The sequence below is a fragment of the Physeter macrocephalus genome, chromosome 10, assembly GCF_002837175.3.
Source record: "Physeter macrocephalus isolate SW-GA chromosome 10, ASM283717v5, whole genome shotgun sequence".
Taxonomy (NCBI): Eukaryota; Metazoa; Chordata; class Mammalia; order Artiodactyla; family Physeteridae; genus Physeter; species Physeter macrocephalus.
Window position 1 is genome coordinate 69,905,604 of NC_041223.1, and position 18,760 is coordinate 69,924,363.

The 18,760-nt window shown below is 37.1% G+C and overlaps 1 protein-coding gene across 4 annotated transcripts in view; it reads left to right on the forward strand.

The window, feature by feature from the left end:
- RNGTT (RNA guanylyltransferase and 5'-phosphatase) overlaps window positions 1-18,760 on the forward strand; it is a 285,456-nt gene that overhangs the window by 844 nt on the left and 265,852 nt on the right. For all 4 annotated transcript variants that reach the window (XM_028494651.1, XM_028494653.2, XM_024116822.2 and 1 more), the window contains exons 2-4: window positions 8,017-8,126; window positions 11,215-11,318; window positions 11,408-11,496. In XM_028494651.1, the coding sequence (XP_028350452.1) occupies window positions 8,017-8,126; window positions 11,215-11,318; window positions 11,408-11,496 (303 nt within the window). The remainder of the gene's footprint in view (window positions 1-8,016; window positions 8,127-11,214; window positions 11,319-11,407; window positions 11,497-18,760) is intronic.

An 18,760-nucleotide genomic window follows, 5' to 3' on the forward strand; every position in this document is an offset into this window, starting at 1 on the left:
TTCCTCCTGCCCTTTGTAATCCCTCCCTCCCTCAGGCAACCAGTGATTTGCTTTCTGTCACTATAGATTTAGTTTGCATTTTGTATAATTTTTAAAATAAATGGAAGCATACTCTTTTTTGGGGGTTAGGTCTCTGGCTTCTTTAACTCAGCATTATTATTTTGAGATTTTCACGCTGTTCTTGTATGTATCAATAGCCCATCCCTTTTTACTGCCGAGTAGTATTCCACTGTTATGGATACACCAGCTTAAATTAGTTTGTTCATTCACTTGTTGGTGGTCCTTTGGGTTGTTTACAGTTTTTGGCTGTTGCATACTAACTTGCTATGACTATTCATGTGCAGTTCTTTGTATGGACATATGCTTTCATTTCCCCTGTGTAAATCTCTAGGAGAGGAGTGCATCGCATGGTAGGTGTAAGTTTAACCTTTTAAAAAACTGCCAAACTCTTTTCCAAGTCATAACATTTTGCATTCCTGCCATCTATATATGAGAATTCTGTTTGCTCCACATCCTAACACTTGATTTGATCAGTCTTTTTAATTTTACCCGTTCTAATAGGTGCTTAGTACTATCTTACTGTGGTTTGATGTTGAGCATCTTTTCATGTGCTTCCTGGCAATTCACATATCTTCTTTTGCAAAGTATCCAAATCTTTTGCTGATTTTTAAAATTTGGTTATTTATTTTATTTTTGAGTTGTTAATGTTCTTTATGTATTGTAAATACAAATCCTTTGTTGAATATATGCTTTTAAAAGTCTTTTCTCCTGTCTGTGGCTTGCCTTTTCATTCTCTTAAAAGTTTCTTTTGAAGAGTTAAAGTTTTAAATTTTAACTAACTCCAACTTAATACTTTTTCTAGAAGGTGTTTTGAAACAAAATTAAAGGATTTTGTAGTGAGCTATGCCTACTTACTAATTATGTACACAGCTATAGTATGTCTGCCTAGTTAATTAATTAAAATTTTATTTATTTATTTATTTATTTTTGGCTGCATTGGATCTTCATTGCTGCGCGCAGGCTTTCTCTAGTTGTGGCTAGTGGGGACTGCTCTTCCTTGCAGTATGCGGGCTTCTCATTGTGGTGGCCTCTCCTGTTGCAGAGCACAGGCTCCAGGTGCGTGGGCTTCAGCAGTTGTGGCACACGGGCCCAGCAGTTGCAGCTACAGGGCTCCAGAGCACAGGCTCAGTAGTTGTGGTGAATAGGCCTAGTTGCCCCGCGGCATGTGGGATCCTCCCGGACCAGGGCTCGAACCCGTGTCCCCTGCATTGGTAGGTGAATTCTTAACTACTGCGCCACAAGGGAAGTCCCAGCCTAGTTATTTTAAGTTGTTGGAAGAGAAGATTCTCTAGTCATTTTTTAATTGAGGTTTTCTGGTTCTTCTAGTTTGTCAGCTTTTCTTCACATTTTATATAAAATCCTCAGTCAATAAAGCCATATAAATGATGGATAAAAGATAATCTAAGCAAGCCTTGGGGTGAGGAAATGTTTTTCCTTAACAAAAATGAATAATTTTCTTTACGTTCTAACCATTTTTATAGGCATTTTCACTTGTGCTTGATAGTCATTGTACTTTCTTCAGATGAATTGATTACAATTCATCTCACTCTTCAGATATTTTGAATTTTTTTCCCTTGCCATCTCTAACTTAGTGTTGAATCCTTTCTTTTTACATGTGGCTTTCTCTATGGAGTTATGAAGAAACCTCTAAACTTAGATGTCTAGCTTCTTTTTTAACCTGGAGCATGTTTCCTGGATCCTTTCATTGGAGTTACCTGCTACACTGATTTGTGAGAAAAACAAAATCATAAAGAAGGTCGTCCCAGTGAATATTTTTTATTTGGAATTAGAAAAACAGTATTAAAATCAGAATTTTAATATAATCTGCAGATGGCAATGACAAATATCAGAATACTGACTTTTTCCTAGATGAATGGGGCAAATGTGGTACTGACTGGGGGCGGACAGCAGCAGATAAGGTGCTAAGCTCCAGGCAGCTTAATACTTCTCTAAGAAATAGAGTTGTGTGCTTTTTTTTTTCCTCCCCCTCCTGGAGATGAAGGGTCAGGAATAAAAAGTTTTTTCCTTTTTTACTGTATTACAGTATTTTGACCCACAAAACATAGACTCTTAATTACTGTGATCAGTGAGTCACTAAGCTCACCTAATCTGAGCAGTTGCGGGCCTTGAACAGAACCCCAGGCCTCCTGGCAACCAAACTGGATCTTTACTGGTAATCAATTCTGCTTTGGCTTGTGATCCTTATTAGAAAGTAAGATGAATACAACATAAAATTCTTGATAAGTCTTTCTGAATTTCCCTTAAAATTTGATCTCTCTAACATTTCTGTCCTAGAAGTGTTCATGACACATTGTGTATTTTAGATAATGTAGGGTTGGCAGTGTTTTATAGTGGTAGAATAAGAAATGCTAGCTATATTCTTGCAAGCATTAAAGAAAAATAAGGAATCATTCACATTCCCAGTTTCTACCTCCTATTTTCTTCCTCTTTTTTTTTCTGATTAGAAAAGTAATTTATGCTTATTGTATAATTTCTTTGATATTTTGCATATTTAGAAAAATGTGTTATGACTGTTTAAATTTTCTCATTGTAAACATTAGGATGAATCTTATTAGTACTAGAAGTTCATAATTTTTCTGAATCAGAAAGAAGATGGTACTAATTATAAATAGTAATTTGTCCCACTCTGAAGTCACCTTCTCTAATTAAACCAGACTTCTAGTGAGAGAGTACCTGGAGATAGGGCTAAGCTTTATTTCTGAAGAATTCTTTTTTCCTGCTTCTGAGTGATAGATTTCAGGTGAACACTTTGAAGAAAACAAACTTCTGATTATTCAACATAAAATTATTTTGTATGTACTATGTATAAAGAACCTCCTGGGAACTAACTGGGGGACTATAAATATGATTCAGTCTTATGATAATAGTGATGACTTTGAAGACATTTTACTTAGCAAATATTTGTATATACTTTGTGCTGGGTTTTGGGACTTGGGAGATGATTAAGATATAGTCCCCCACCTTAAAGAGCACATAATTTTGTGAGTAGCAAACCATCATTTTTAAACACAGTTCTGTTTTAACAAGGTCAATAATGACTCTATTATAGAATATTATGGGATACTAGAGATAATAAACCTTGATGTTAGGGAAGAAGAAGGGGATCAGGGAAGGCTTCCTGAGGGAGCTATATATGAATTAACATGAATAAATAGAAGTTTGCTAGATAGAGTGTTGCTTTTGTTTTTTGTTTTTTTTGTTTTTTTTGAAGGTCTTCTGTTGGGATAGGATGATGGTGGAGAGATCTCAGACTGAAAGTGAGGATATGGATGTGAGGGTGGAGAGTATGAGCCAGATCGTATAGGCTTAGGGTGTGATAAGGGGTTTTAATATTTATATACTTTCACAGTGCACTGGCAAACCATTGCCATTTCTTAAGCATTGGGGTCAGATGATTTGACTTCAGTTTAAAGAAGCTTACTTTGATTGCTCTGTGTTTAATGAAAGAGACAAGGATGGAAGTGGGGAGGTTAGTTAGGAACTTGTCATGGTAGTTCAAGTGAAAGATAATGTTGATGGTTTAGAAGTAGAGTCAAAGAGTAGTAGGCTGATTTGAGAGATATTAAAGAGGGAAAATAGACGGGACTTGGTGTTGGATTTAGAATGAGATAAAGAGAGTCAAAACTTAGTCCCAAGTTTCTGCTTATGCAGTGGGATGATTGGTACCATTAGGGCTTATTGGGGGGGAAAGCAGGTTGGAAGAAATATTAAAATCCTGATTGCTTAAATGCTGGAGAGGGTGTGGAGAAAAGGGAACCCCTTGCACTGTTAGTGGGAATGTAAGTTGATACAGCCACTATGGAGAACAGTATGGGGGTTCCTTAAAAAACTAAAAATAGAACTACCATATGACCCAGCAATCCCACTACTGGGCATATACCCTGACAAAACCATAATTCAAAAAGAGACATGTTCCACAATGTTCATTGCAGCTCTATTTACAATAGCCAGGACATGGAAGCAAGCTATGTGTCCATCGACAGATGAATGGATAAAGAAGATTTGGCACATATATACAATGGACTATTACTCAGCCATAAAAAGAAACGAAATTGAGTTATTTGTAGTAAGGTGGATGGACCTAGAGTCTGTCATACAGAGGGAAGCAAGTCAGAAAGAGAAAAGCAAATACCGTATGCTAACACATATATATGGAATCTAAAAAAAAAAATGGTTCTGATGAACTTAGGGGCAGGACAGGAATAAAGGCTCAGACGTAGAGAATGGACTTGAGGACACGGGGAGGGGGAAGGGCAAGCTGGGGCGAAGTGACAGAGCAGCATTGACATATATACACTACCAAATGTAAAATAGATAGCTAGTGGGAAGCAGCCACATAGCACAGGGAGATCAGCTCGGTGCTTTGTGACCACCTAGAGGGGTGGGATCGGGAGGGTGGGAGGGAGACTCAAGAGGGAGGACATATGCGGATATATGTATACTAGCTGATTCACTTTGTTATACAGCAGAAACTAACACACCATTGTAAAGCAATTATACTCCAAATAAAGATGTTAAAAAAAAAAAAGATACTGATTGCTCAGGTAGAGATGTTGAGTACACAGTTGGATATATGGTTTGGAATTCAAACAAGTTTGAGTTGGAGATGTACATTTAAGGATCGTTGGCATAAAGACGATATTTAAAGACATGGTATTTGATTAGTCCGGTTAAGTAATGCTAGTTTCTCTGACAAACAACTCCCCAAACTCAAGGGTTCCAGTCAACATACTATGTTTATTTCTTGCTCATATCACAATGCATTGTGTATCAGGCAGCCTTCCTGGGCAACTCTTCTCCAAGTGGTGACGCTCTGGGCTCTTCCCATCTTGTGATGCGGTCCTCTTAAACATATGACCTTCAGGGTTGCCATGGAAGGGGAAGAGCAGGAGTGGGTGCTCTTGGGGTGGTGTTATATCTCACTCCTGCCCATATCCCATTGGTCAGAGTGCAGTCATATGGCCCTCACCAAATTACAAGAGAAGCTGAGAAATGTAGTCTTCCTGCGTGCCGCGAAAGAGGAAAATAAATGGAATTTGATGAATAGATAGCATTGTTTCTGCCATGGCAGTGGAAAAGACCTTTCAGGCAGAGAATGTAGAAAGAGTAGAAGACAAGGCCCAGGATGGAACCCCCCCCCCCCTTACCAAAACCTGCCCTTTAGAAGTTGGGTAGGGACTTCCCTGTTGGTCCAGTGGCTAAGACTCCATGCTCCCAGTGCAGGGGCCCCGTATTTGATCCCTGGTCAGGGAACTAGATCCCACATGCCACAACTAAGAGTTCGCATGCCACAGCTAAAGATCCCGCATGCTGCAACAAAGATCCCACGTGCTGCAACTAAAAAAAAAAAAAAAGAGAAAGAAAAAAAAGAAATTGGTTAGAGGGAACAAAGGAGTTGAGAAAGAATAGCTAGAAATTGGGGGTGGTGTTGGGTGGTAGAAACTAAAGGAGTATGGTGATATGGAAGCCAAGAGAATTTTTCAAGAAGGAAGGAGTTGCCAGATGTATGAGATTGTGCTGAGATGTTAAGATACTAGAAAAGTTGATAGCAACATGGAAGGGAGGAAGAGTTGATTGATGGTCCTTGTGCATGCAAAATGGAAAGAATCCAGAGCAGAAGGGACAGGATTTGCCTTTAATGGGAGTAAGGACAGGGGATGAGAGAGAAAATGGACTCAGATACAGAAAGGTTTATAACTGCAAAGGTGAGGCAAGTTTCTACCTGGTGGTGGAGAGGCATTGTTGAATAGCAGTTATTTCCATGGACCCTACGTCCAGGTCACCTGGGTTTGGATCACTGTTCTCTCATTTACTAGAAGTGTGACAATGGGCAAGTTATTTAATCTCTCTTGCCTTGGTTTCCTCATCTGTAAAATGGGGATAATAACATTACATATGTTTATGTTAGGAGTAAATGAATAAATCTGTGTAAAATGTTTTAAACATTGTTTGGTATGTGTTAAACATATAACGTTGCTTCTTTCTACTTTTTCTTTTCAGTACGCTATAACACAAAGCCATCAGTTGAGAAGGGGGTAGGGGAGCTTGGTATATTTTATGCATGAGGAAAAGATGTGAAACATAGGATTGCCTTTGAGATTGATGATTATGATTTATATTGTCACCCTTCTGCTGTGCTCTGAGATTTTCTCTAGGAGCCTTGAGCGGTGTAGGTGTAGGCCCAAAGAAATCAGGTGGTTGGGTTTATCGAGGTCTGGGTTTTTCTCAGGAGAGTGTGACTGAGCAGCTGGGGAGGAGCATGGAGGTTAAGGGTATGTAGAGGAAAGAGAATCGGACCTCTTGAGACGACAGTGAGGAGAGAGGTCTAGTGGGATGAAATGTCTAATGTAACATATTATTATTTATTATGTTCATAGTTTGTGGTTTATCTTTACCTAATGGAATATAGGCTTTATGAGGGCAGGGATTTGTATCTGTTTGTTTTTTTCTTTTCACTTATATAGTCTGTGCACCTAGAATAATGCCTGGTACATAATAGGCACTCATTAAATATCTGTTAAATAAACTAAAGGAAGCATAATAATCTAGGTGAGATGATGGTAGAAGTGGTGAGAAGTGGTCAGATCCTGGATATATTCTGAAGAGAGATCTGATAGGATTTGCTGATGGATTGGGTGTGGGGTGTGTAAGAAAGAGAGGGGTCAAGGATAACGCCAAAGGTTTTGGCCTGAGCTACTAAAAAAATGGTGTTACCGTTTGCTGAGATGGGGAAGACCATGAGAGGAGTTTGAAGATTGAGAGCTCAGATTTGGATATCAAGTCTCAGATGTCTTTTAGACATCAAGTAGAGACTAAGTCAGGTAGGCAATTTGATATTTGATTCTAGAGTTAAGGGAGGGGTTTGGCCTGGAGATACACATTTGTCCATCATTAGCACACCGATGGCTTTTAAAGCTGTGAGACTAGATGAGACACCAAGGTAGTGAATGTAGTTAGAAAGGAGGTGCAAGGACAGAGCCCTGGGACAAAACATAGAGGGGCCAGGGAGATAAAGAGGAGCCAGAAAAGCAGGCTGAGAAGGAGAGGCCAGAGAGAGGGGAGGAAAACAGGAGGCTGTAGTATCCTGGAAGCCACGTGAAAAAAGCGATTCAAGAGCTCCCTCTTGAATTAAAAAATGATCAATTATTTGAGAACTGAGAGTTGACCAATTGGACTTAGCAACATGGAGGTTATTGGTGATCTTGATTGGTTTTGTAGAAAATAAAAATAGAAAAAAATGATCTTTTTATGAATTTTGTTTAAAGCCTCTGGACAGATGTTAAGACTTCACTTAGATATTGTTTTAGGTAGATATTTATTCTTACTGATTTTATAATATAAATCAGCTAAAATAGGTGATTTTAAAAGGTGACTTCCCCTGTGTTTATACGGTGATTCAGGAAAAAAAAAGGCCAAAAGTCAGTCAGTCTTGCTGAAATTAGAATCACTGATATATTTGGAGTGTGACTTTGGTTAGTATGCTTCTCAGCCTGATCCTTCTCTTGAGATGTAGGATAAGGTTATAAGATGGAGAAAGTTCCAATTTCATATTTAAAAAGTATGATAGGAATTTCAAAGAATTGATTTAATTCACTTCATTATCAGTTTTCTAGTGCTATATCTTTAAAGCTTTTAAGGCAATAACTTTTTAATGTAGTGGTTTAGAACTTAAGAGTCTTTGTGGAAGTTGCATTCACTGGTAATTTTTTCTTTAGCTATTATTTGATTATCAATTTCTAGAATTTATGTTGTCTTTAAAAGTTCCAAGGCAGTGCCTTTTGAAAATATAGTGTAGGTTGAGAGTATTTCATGAATACTCTTTTAAATTCCATTTAAAACATTGTAAGAAAGTGATTTTGAGAATTGCTAATTATGGAGTTTTAACCTGGAACATTTTCATTATTGAAAATTATTACCTATCTTCATGTTATTTAGGAAGATTTTTACCTCTGAAGACAATGTTAGGACCAAGATATGACAGTCAAGTTGCTGAAGAAAATCGGTTCCATCCCAGTATGCTTTCAAATTATCTGAAGAGTCTGAAGGTAAGAAACAAAACATTTTTGATATTGATTTAACATACTTTATCCCTTTCTTGTTCTACAGGTGGCTTTTTATTTTTTTTAAATTTATTTATTTATTTATTTATTTAGGGATTAATTGGGTCTGTTGCTGTGCGTGGGCTTTCTCTAGTTGCAGTGAGCGGGGGCTGCTCTTCATTGTGGTGCGTGGGCTTCTCTTTGCGGTGGCGTCTCTCGTTGTGGAGCACAGGCTCTAGGCACGCGGGCTTCAGTAGTTGTGGCATATGGGCTCAGTAGTTGTGGCTTGCGGGCTCTAGAGCGCAGGCTCAGTAGTTGTGGCGCATGGGCTTAGTTGCTCTGCGGCATGTGGGATCCTCCCGGACCAGGGCTTGAACCCATGTCCCCTGCCTTGGCAGGCGGATTCTTAACCACTGCGCCACCAGGGAAGCCCCTACAGGTGGCTTTTTAAAGTAAAACTTTTATTTTGAAATAACTGACTCAGAGGAAGTTGCAAAAATAGTACATAGAGTTCTATATACAGAACTATCTCTTCTCTACCGAGATAGAGAACAAGTTAGCAGGTGCCAGCCTACAGGGATGGGGGTGGGAAGAGGGTCTGACGGTAAAGGGGTAGCATGAGGGGGTTCCTTTGTGGAGAAGGAATAGTTCTATAACTACCACCATGAATCTATACATTAGGTACCGGAAGTTAGGACTTGAATATATGTTTTTAGGGGGCATAATTCAACCCATAACACCAACCATTGTTCTCGTCTATTTTAGACTCTTGGTGGTCTGTTATTGTATGCTCTCTCAGTACATTCAACAAATATTGGTACCCATTATGTGCAAGTCTCGTATTATGGGATGGGAAAGATTCCACTTAGTTTTTGATAACCTGTTACTCATCCCTATTCTCAGTGTAGTTTTGGGTCGTTATTTGTTTATATCTTTTATTTTAGCTTACTTGTAAATGTTTAATTTTTATCTTCATTATTAAATATACATTTTGGGGGGCTTCCCTGGTGGCGCAGTGGTGGAGAGTCCGCCTGCCGATGCAGGGCACACGGGTTCGTGCCCCGGTCCGGGAAGATCCCACGTGCCGCGGAGCGGCTGGGCCCGTGAGCCATGGCCGCTGAGCCTGCGCGTCCGGAGCCTGTGCTCCGCAACGGGAGAGGCCACAGCAGTGAGAGGCCCGCGTACAGCAGAGGAAAAAAAAAAAAAAAAAAAAAATATATATATATATATATATATACACATTTTGAAAGTCATAGTTAACATTTATAGAGCATTAACTATTTCCTAGGCAGAGTGCTAAGAGCTTGGGCTTAGCACCAATTAGCCTGGGTTTGATTTCTGGTTTGCCACTTAAGCTTTGTGGTCAAGTTACATAATCTCTTCATGTTTTAGTTTTCTCACTTGCAAATAAAGTTAGTGCATTTGAAGCACACAGAACAGTGCTTGGCACAGAGTAAGGAATTCATTTAAGTCTCACAACAACTGTATGTGGTGGATACTATAATTATCCTTATTTCATGGATAGGGAATCTATAAGGAAAAATAATATGTATATGTAATAATATGTATGAGTATATGTGTATACAGACAGACACATTCACACCCAAACACATTATTCACACAGACACATCACACACAGACACACATTTACACACATACATATTTATGGGCTCAGGGCAGCTAAGTCATGCAGTACAGTTTCTTGGTTTCTGAAGTATTCGTATGTATTTAGAAAATTCATATTTTCTTGCTCATCCCCACTTTTCATTCATTTCTTATTTTGGACCTGAAGACAAAATGGGTTCTAATTCTAACTAGTGAAAAGCTGTAGTATGGCATCTAAATCTTTGCATTTGGCAATACATATCCTCTGAAGGAATTAAGATCACTGAAGAAGCCTATGTGGGAAGAGAAGAGAAGTAGGCCCAGGGGTGCAGATAGTACAAAAAATGCCATAAAAAATAATATTTCCTGGGGAAGTGAGAGGGTGCTTGACTGGAAGAGCAGTCTATTATCCATACATGAGCTAAGAAATCTGGAGAAATCCATAGAGCGCATTAAGGCAGTTAGTTATATTTTAGAAGTGCACAATCTTTTCTGTTTTGTGATGTATGAAATTTAAATGTTTTTGCCATTCCTCCCCCCTCCATAACAATGGAGTTGAATTATTATGTAGACCAGTCTCCTTTAGGCAAACACAACAATAGGTACTCAATAAAAGCAGTAACAACAAAAGAGAGAAAAATAATAGTTTAAAAAGTACAGGTTGTTTCTCTTGCCATTCTTCTCAGAGAGTATATACTTCAGAATGAGGTGGAAGATGTTTGGGTTAACTGTTCTTTTACTTGGCTCAGTTCCAGTGTGCATATCTTTCAAGGCTGAATGTGATTCTGGTTGTACAAGATTTTTCAAACCTGTGGCCCCCTAACACAAGCCAGCTACTTCAGTTACTGCTCAACAGAAGAAATAATGATTTTTGTTCCAATACAGGAAGAAAAACTGGCTGAGGAATGGGAGTAAGTCTTCAGTGAGATGCACAAATACGGCCATGTGTACTGTTCTTTATTGATTATTTAAGGGATTTACAAGGGAATTTTGACTGTACACACTTTTTGCCCTGTGTACTCACTTGAGAATTTAACTGCCTAACGTGCTGTAGTGATGACTGCTCGGAGTGCTGGGTTATTGTGTGCCTGGAGCTTTGGTTGGGATGTGTTTCAGATAGATGATATCCCTGTTCTAGCTTCTTGTCTAGTAAATCATAGGTGGAGTGACAGATGCAGAAAACTACATCACTGTTTGCTTTTTTAGGTACACTTTTGTAATGTTGAAGTGGAGTCTGTTTTGCTTATGTTCTTGTTTCATCATTAGTTTGGGGGTTAATTTATTTTATTTAGTGCCTGAGTTCTATGTAGTGAATAAGACTTGGATAAGTGATACTTTCATTGTTAATAGTTCATTGGCAGAGTGAACCTAAAATCTCCCTTAGTGTAGTTGAATGAACTGGCCTGGAATACTGCCATTTAGTCAGTTTGATTTGGTACAAATTCAGTTACCAGTAAATCTGTCCTTTTTTCTTTCTTTCTTTTTTAAGGTTAAAATGGGCTTGTTGGTGGACCTGACAAATACTTCAAGATTCTATGACAGAAATGACATAGAAAAAGAAGGAATCAAATATATAAAACTTCAGTGTAAAGGGTAAGTCATGTATTAAGATTCCTTAATATTTAAACCTTCTGCTGAAATTTGTAATCTCTTCTTAAAAAAAAATGATTCTGTATTACTAGACATGGCGAGTGCCCTACAACGGAGAATACCGAGACATTTATTCGTCTATGTGAGCGGTTTAATGAAAGAAACCCGCCTGAACTTATAGGTATGTTTGGCTTCACTTTACCAATGTTGAATATTTTCTTTTGTGATTGGGTTTCCATTTTCTTTTTTTACAAGTGAGTTGATATGGAAGTTTTTTTTTTCTTTTTTAAGTCATCACCAAGAAGCGTTTACTAAAGTAGTAGACTAACTTTTGTGAACTATAAAATAAATGTGTATATATATATATATATATATTTTTGCGGTATGCGGGCGTCTCACTGTTGTGGCCTCTCCCGTTGCGGAGCACAGGCTCCGGACGCGCAGGGTCAGCGGCCATGGCTCACGGGCCGCTCCGCGGCATGTGGGATCCTCCTGGACCGGGACATGAACCCGTGTCCCCTGCATCGGCAGGCGGACTCTCAACCACTGCGCCACCAGGGAAGCCCTAAATGTGTTTTTTTAAAGAATTTTTAAAATGTTCTTTTTTAAAAATTAATTTGTTTTCTTTGTTCATTATTTTTGGCTGCATTGGGTCTTTGTTGCTGCGCGTGGGCTTTTTCTGGTTGCAGCGAGCAGGGGCTACACTTCACTGCGGTGTGCGGGCTTCTCATTGTGGTGGCTTCTCTTGTTGCAGAGCACGGGCTCTAGGCACGCGAGCTTCAGTAGTTGTGACACACGGGCTCAGTAGTTGTGGCTCGCGGGCTCTAGAGCGCAGACTCAGTAGTTGCAGCGCATGGGCTTCGTTGCTCCACGGCATGTGGGATCCTCCTGAACCAGGGATCGAACCCGTATCCCCTGCATTGGGCACTGTGCCACTAGGGAAGTCCCACAATAAATGTATTTTTGTAATTTATAAATTTTTCATGATAAAGCCCTAATTGCCCCTCTTCACTTGTACTGTTGGGAAACTGTATCTTAAACTTAAACACTATATGTATATTTATTTTTTATAACTTTGAATTTTATATTGTATGTGTCATTCTGAACCTTTCTTTTTTCACTCGATATTGTGTTTCTGGGAGTGATCCATGGTGATGTATGTAACTGTTGTTTATTTGCTGCTGTGTAGTATTCCATTATATGAATGTATTATACTTTATCCACTTTCCTATTGATGGACTGTTATTTCAGCAGATATTTATTGATTGCTATTCTTTGCTAGGTACAGGCTCTTGGAACAGCTCAGGGAGAAAACAGAAAAAAGGGGGTTGGGGAAGCGGGGCAAGGAAGCCAATAAACATAAATGTAACAAATGAGTAAATTTTCTTGAAATGATAATTACTTAAAGTGACATTAGGGTTATTTTCAGTTCTTTTTGCTATTATGAAAAATGTTGCCAGGAGTGGTCTTCTAGAATTTTTAAGGTTTATGATTTTTAGTTTTGGTTCTTTGTTCCTTCTGGTATTTATATTGGCATATGGTTTGAATTGAGGATCCAATCTAAATGTTTTCTATATAGTCAGTCATTTGTTTCAGCACAGTATGTTGAATAATTTTTTTGCCTGATAGTTAGATGCCATAAATTAACTTCTTATATGTACTATTGGAAATTTTTTCCAATTCATTTGCCTTTTCATTTTTTTGGTAATATTTAAAAGCTTTTGTTGTTCATATATTTTCTTTTGTGAATTCTTCTTTTTTAAAAATTTAAGCAGCTACTATTTTCCCCATTCAGAGAATTAACTGAAAAAATTTTAGGAATAGTAGGAAAGTTCAGGGGATATATTTGGACACAGATAAATAGGAAAACATCAGCAACTTTCCTGCGAACAAGCAATAACTAGTTAGAAAATATAGTTAGAGAATAGTCTCATTAATCTTACTATTAATAATATTGGCTAACATTTATTGAACATTTCTCTCTGCTAGTCACTCTGTAAATCATTTTACATACATTTTCTCATTTTCTTCTCAATACTATTAGGTAGATGTTATTGTCACCCCCCATTTTGTGATAAGAAACTGAGGCTTGGGAAGGTTAAGTGACTTAAGGTCATTCACATAACTAGTGAGGGTTACAGCTTAGATCAGTTCCTAAGATAAGATCTAAGGGTTACAGCTTAGATAAGATCCTAAGTAAAGTTTAGAGTTCACACTCTAAACTACTGTCTTCTGTAAAGTACAAAACACCCAGGAATAAAGTTATTAAGAAATGTAGGAGTTCTTAATTAAGAAAATTGTACTTGGATGTTAAAAGACTTGAAGAAATGGAGATTCATTATTTCCAAATTAATTTCCAATTTTTAATGTAATTCCAAGCAAAATCCCAATGAGACTTTGGAAAAATTACTATGAAGTTAATTTCTATTTGTAAAGTCCACTGCCTCAATTAAGTCAGTATTTATTGAGCACAGAAAACAATTGTTTGGAAGATCAAACAGGTGAAATTATGAGCAAGAAAATTTTGAAAGACAGAAGTAACAAGGGGATTTTCCTTACCAGTTATCCAAGCATATGGTAAAGCAATGGAAACTACAGTGGTTTCCTAGTGGTAGAGATGTTTTTCACATCAGAGAGGGAAGGTGTGATTATTCAACAAATGGTTATGAGACAATTAGCCAACTGTATCATAAAATATATTTTAGGTGGATCAGATATTTTTGAAAGGACCCATAATAATATAGGAGAAATATAGGTCAGTACTTACTTAACTCTGAGGTAAGAAAGGGTATTCCAAGTTTATCATCAAAGGCAGAATCCATAAACAGGTATTTTTTAAGCCGTGTTCCTGGACCGCCTGCATCGGAATCACCTGAGGATGCTTATTAGAAGTGCATGCTTTAGGGCCCCGTACTGGACTTGTATGATCAAAACCTCTGGGAATGAAGCCTAGGGATCTAATTGTTTTTAAAACAAGGGTCTTAGGTGATTTTTATGTACGCTTAAATTTGAAAACTGCTGTCAAAAATTAAAATGTCTATTCATGGTAATAGTAACAGCTGGAATTAATGAATGCTTATTATTTGCCTGGCAGACTTGGTGGGAAACTCTGAATGAATGAATGTAATCCTCATAACAACTCTGTGTAGTATGTGGCAGTATCCGTATTTTACAGATAAGAAAACTGAATCTCAGAGAAATTAAGTATAGTTTTTCCATGGTAACACATCTGATAAGTGGTTAAGCCAGGTTTGTAATCCGGTTTCTTACTTCAAAGTCCAAATCTCTAATTACTTGCTACACTGGTTTCTAGAGTGACCACATAAAAATGAAAAATAAATTCTGTATTATAAAACACAACAGAAATAGAGCAAAAAGATATTTGACAAATTGGGAGCAATATTTGAAGCATATATGACAGATAAAAGTTAATATTCTTATGTACAAAAATATTTTATAATCCAACAGGCAAAAGAGGCATTCCTCCATAGAAAAATATGGAAAACAATGAAAATGAAATTTACAAGAAATGAATTACAAATAGCCAAGAAACATGAAAAAAATTTTCATTCTCCCTTGTTAACAAGAGATACAAATTAAAATATATGTCGTTACCTTCCCCCATCAAATTGGCAAAGATTAAAAAAGAATCATAATGTCAAGCTTTGGATAAAATGGATGTACTTATACATTATTAATTTGAGTGTTAATTGGTACACCCCTTCTGGAGGGCCAATTTGGTGATATTTCTCAAGATTCTTAAAAGTGTTCACACACTTTGACTTGTCAAGGCCACATTTAAGAATTTATTTAAAGGAAGTAGTCAGAGATGGACATAAAGATTTATGAGAAATAAATTTAATCACATCTTCATTTGTAATTAAAAAACTGGAAACAGCTTACACCTCTGATAGAAGCAGATCATTTATATTGTACAGTATATGCAATTTATTTAACAGAAGAACAATAATATGGGACTATATGACATGGTATTGTGATATGTATATGTGTATATATTTACACATTCACATGAATATATGTAACAAATACATATTTAGGATACAGCTAGAACATAATACAGCTTAAAATAGCATTGAGGCCTTTATTTGAACAATTAAAAACAACTTTTTTCATTCGAGAGAAGCCATTGTAGGGGTAAAGAAGAATTCAAGAAGAACTTCAAGAACACTTAACATCTGGAATCAGATATCCTGATTTCAGGAAGATTAATACTCCCAAGTCAACCCTTGTTATAAATTGTCCGGTTGTATTCTTAGAAGAACTGATGGGGAAATTTTTTAAATTGAGTGTTTTATGGGTTATAAAAAAAAATTATAGAACTGTGCTACAATATATTATATGTTACTATATATTATTTGTTTTATATCACTGGTAGGGGTTCTCTTCATGAGGATTGAAGTGGAAACATTTGCTTTGGGCCTGTCCAGTTTTGGAGCATTGTAGTGGCAGTTATTTATTGTAATACTCTGAAGACAACAACAGAAGCTGGTCTTAGAGCTGGTTGCTGGTAACACCTTTTCAAACAAAAAGAATAAAGAATCAAGTTTGTGTTCTTAGACTCAGAAAATATTGGTCTGCTTTTACAATATTTTAATTGTTTTAGTATCAGAGATGGAATTTTCATCAGCCTTGCACACAGTCTTGCTGAAGCATACTTGTGATCAACAGTAGACATTTGTGACATGACAAAAGTTAGACTCAGGTTTATTTTCAAAGTACTCTTTTTTTTAAATCATCATTTTACTGTCAGTTCATGCAGTTAGCCTGGTTGTGGGATAATACTTAGTGGAAATGAAAAGTTCTTGAAACACAGAAGCCTAGATGTTTTCTGATGTTTAGGAAGAACTACAGCTTCATAATCCCTTATCTGAAACGCGTGGGGGTCATATGTTTCCAATTCTTACCATATGTTACCTCCCCTGGAGATAGTACCCCCGAATTTTTCTTTATTGTAGAAATTTTCAGTCATACCAAAAATAGGGAGAATAGTGAAATGACACCTCATGTATCCATCATTCAGCTTCAATAATTATCATTTTGCTGTTTTGTTTTGTTTTTCATTTTTCCTCTCCTCCCCCTAACAGATTTTTTTCTGAGTATTTTAAAGCATATCACAGATACCATGTCATTTCACTTAAAGTGTTTCAGTATGCATGTCTAACTGATAAGGATTTTTGGTTTTTATATAATCACCATGCAGTTGTACCAAACGGAAGAATGAGAAATTCCTTAAGGTCATCTAAAGCCTAGTCCATTTTCAGGTTTCCTCAATTATAGAAAAAATGCCTTTTAAGTTAGATTTTCAAACCAGTTTCCAATAGTGTCCACATGTTGCATTTTGTTGTTATGTCTCTTAAATCTCTCTGATTCGCTCTCTTTTTTAATGCTATCAGTTTGCTGGAGAAACCACGTCATTTGTCCTATAAAATATTCCATTATCTGGGTCTACCTGAGTGCTTCCTCATAGTATTAGTTAACTTTTTCCTTTGTCTTCTGTATGTCCTGTAAACTGGTAGTTAAATCGAGAGGCGTACTTATATATTTTGGCAAGCATACTTCATAGTTGGCGTTGTATGGTTCCTTTCGCACCACATCAGGAAGCACATAATGTCTGGTGGTCCCGCTTTTAGGGGTACGAAGATGATTAAGTGGGTTCTGGTGGCACCATCTTGTTTCCTCTGTTACAGACTTTTTCATCTGTCTTTTACCTAATGATTTTATTATGCATTGATGGTTGTTGCCTTCATCCAGTATTTCATTAGGGGTTGGAAAACAGTGATTTTTTTCTGATTCTCTCTCATTTCTTCATGGATTAGCTGGAATTCTTCTTTAGTAAAGAACTATTCTCAACAATTTGATTATTATCCTGAAATGCAGTTTGTAATGGAAAGGCAAGTTAAGCATCTGATTCTCTTATTTCTTAATTTCCAGAATAATGAATTGGTATCTTACCAATTTCCAGTGGTGACTGATTACTTTTTTTTCTTGGAGTATCTGTATGAACTCATGAATTTTTATATAGTTGATGTATTTAAATCAGTTGCAGTCAGTATTTATTCTTATGCCCAAATTGCTCCATCCTAGGCCAGTGGGAGCCCCTTCAGGTTGATATCTGTATCCTTTTGATAGCACCCTATCAGTCTTTGATGGTTTCCTTGTTTTCTGGTACAACGTGTTTTCCAGACCTGGAACCAGTTTTTTCTCTAAGGAGCCTGGTTCCTGTAAGTGGAAAATAGTATTAGAGATAATCTGGGTGTAGAGAGCATTTCTGCAGTTAAATATAAGAATATTCATTCACACTAAGTGAGAAAAATAGACTATAAATAACGTTATATCAGTTCAGGTCAGGTTTTGTCCCCAAATAATCTACCAAAAATCTTAACTTTTTTAGAGCTTTTTTGAAATTATAATTACAGATAAGAGATTATGGAGCTATAGTGCATTTGTTTGCATGTACAGAAATAACTTGAGGATAAGAATTTTGTGGACTGGAGAAATAAAAAAGTCTGTTTTGTGTTAAAAGAGAAATGGCTGATTTCTTGGTAAATGGTGGACTACGTATAAGAGATGTGTAGCTTAACTAATGCCTCTAATTACTTTAGTTGTTTCTAGTTATAAATGCATGGGCCAGATTTGTGAATATATATTATCATGAGTAGCACACGTGTATTTTGGTAAAAAACATTTCTTTTGATTAAATAAAAATATTTAAAATAACTTGGCACATAATAAGTTCTTTTTTTAAATTAATTGATTGATTTGTTTTTGGCTGTGTTGGGTCTTTGTTGCTGCATGTGGGCTTTCTCTAATTGCAGAGAGCAGGGGCGACTCTGTTGCGGTGCGTGGGCCTCTCATTGCAGTGGCTTCTCTTGTTGTGGAACATGGGCTCTAGGTGTGTGGGCTTCAGTAGTTGTGGCTCATGGGCTCAGTAGTTGTGGCCCATTGTATATTCTTGCCTACTTTATCAAAGATCAGGTGACCATATGGGCATGGGTTTATCTCTGGGTTTTCTATCCTGATCTGTTGATCTATATTTCTGTTTTTGTGCCAGTACCATACTGTCTTGATTACTGTAGCTTTGTAATATAGTCTGAAGTCAGAGAACCTGATTCCTCCAGATCTGTTTTACTTTCTCAAGATTGCTTTGGCTATTCGGGGTCTTTTGTGTTTCCACACAAATTGTGAAATTTTTTGTTCTAGTTCTGTGAAAAATGCCATTGGTAGTTTGAAAGGGATTGCATTGAATCTGTAGATTGCTTTGGGTAGTATAGTCATTTTCACAATGTTGATTCTTCCAATCCAAAAACATGGTATATCTCTCCATTTCTTTGTATCCTCTTTAATTTCTTTCATCAGTGTCTTATAGTTTTCTGCAGACAGGTCTTTTGTCTCCTTAGGTAGGTTTATTCCTAGGTATTTTATTC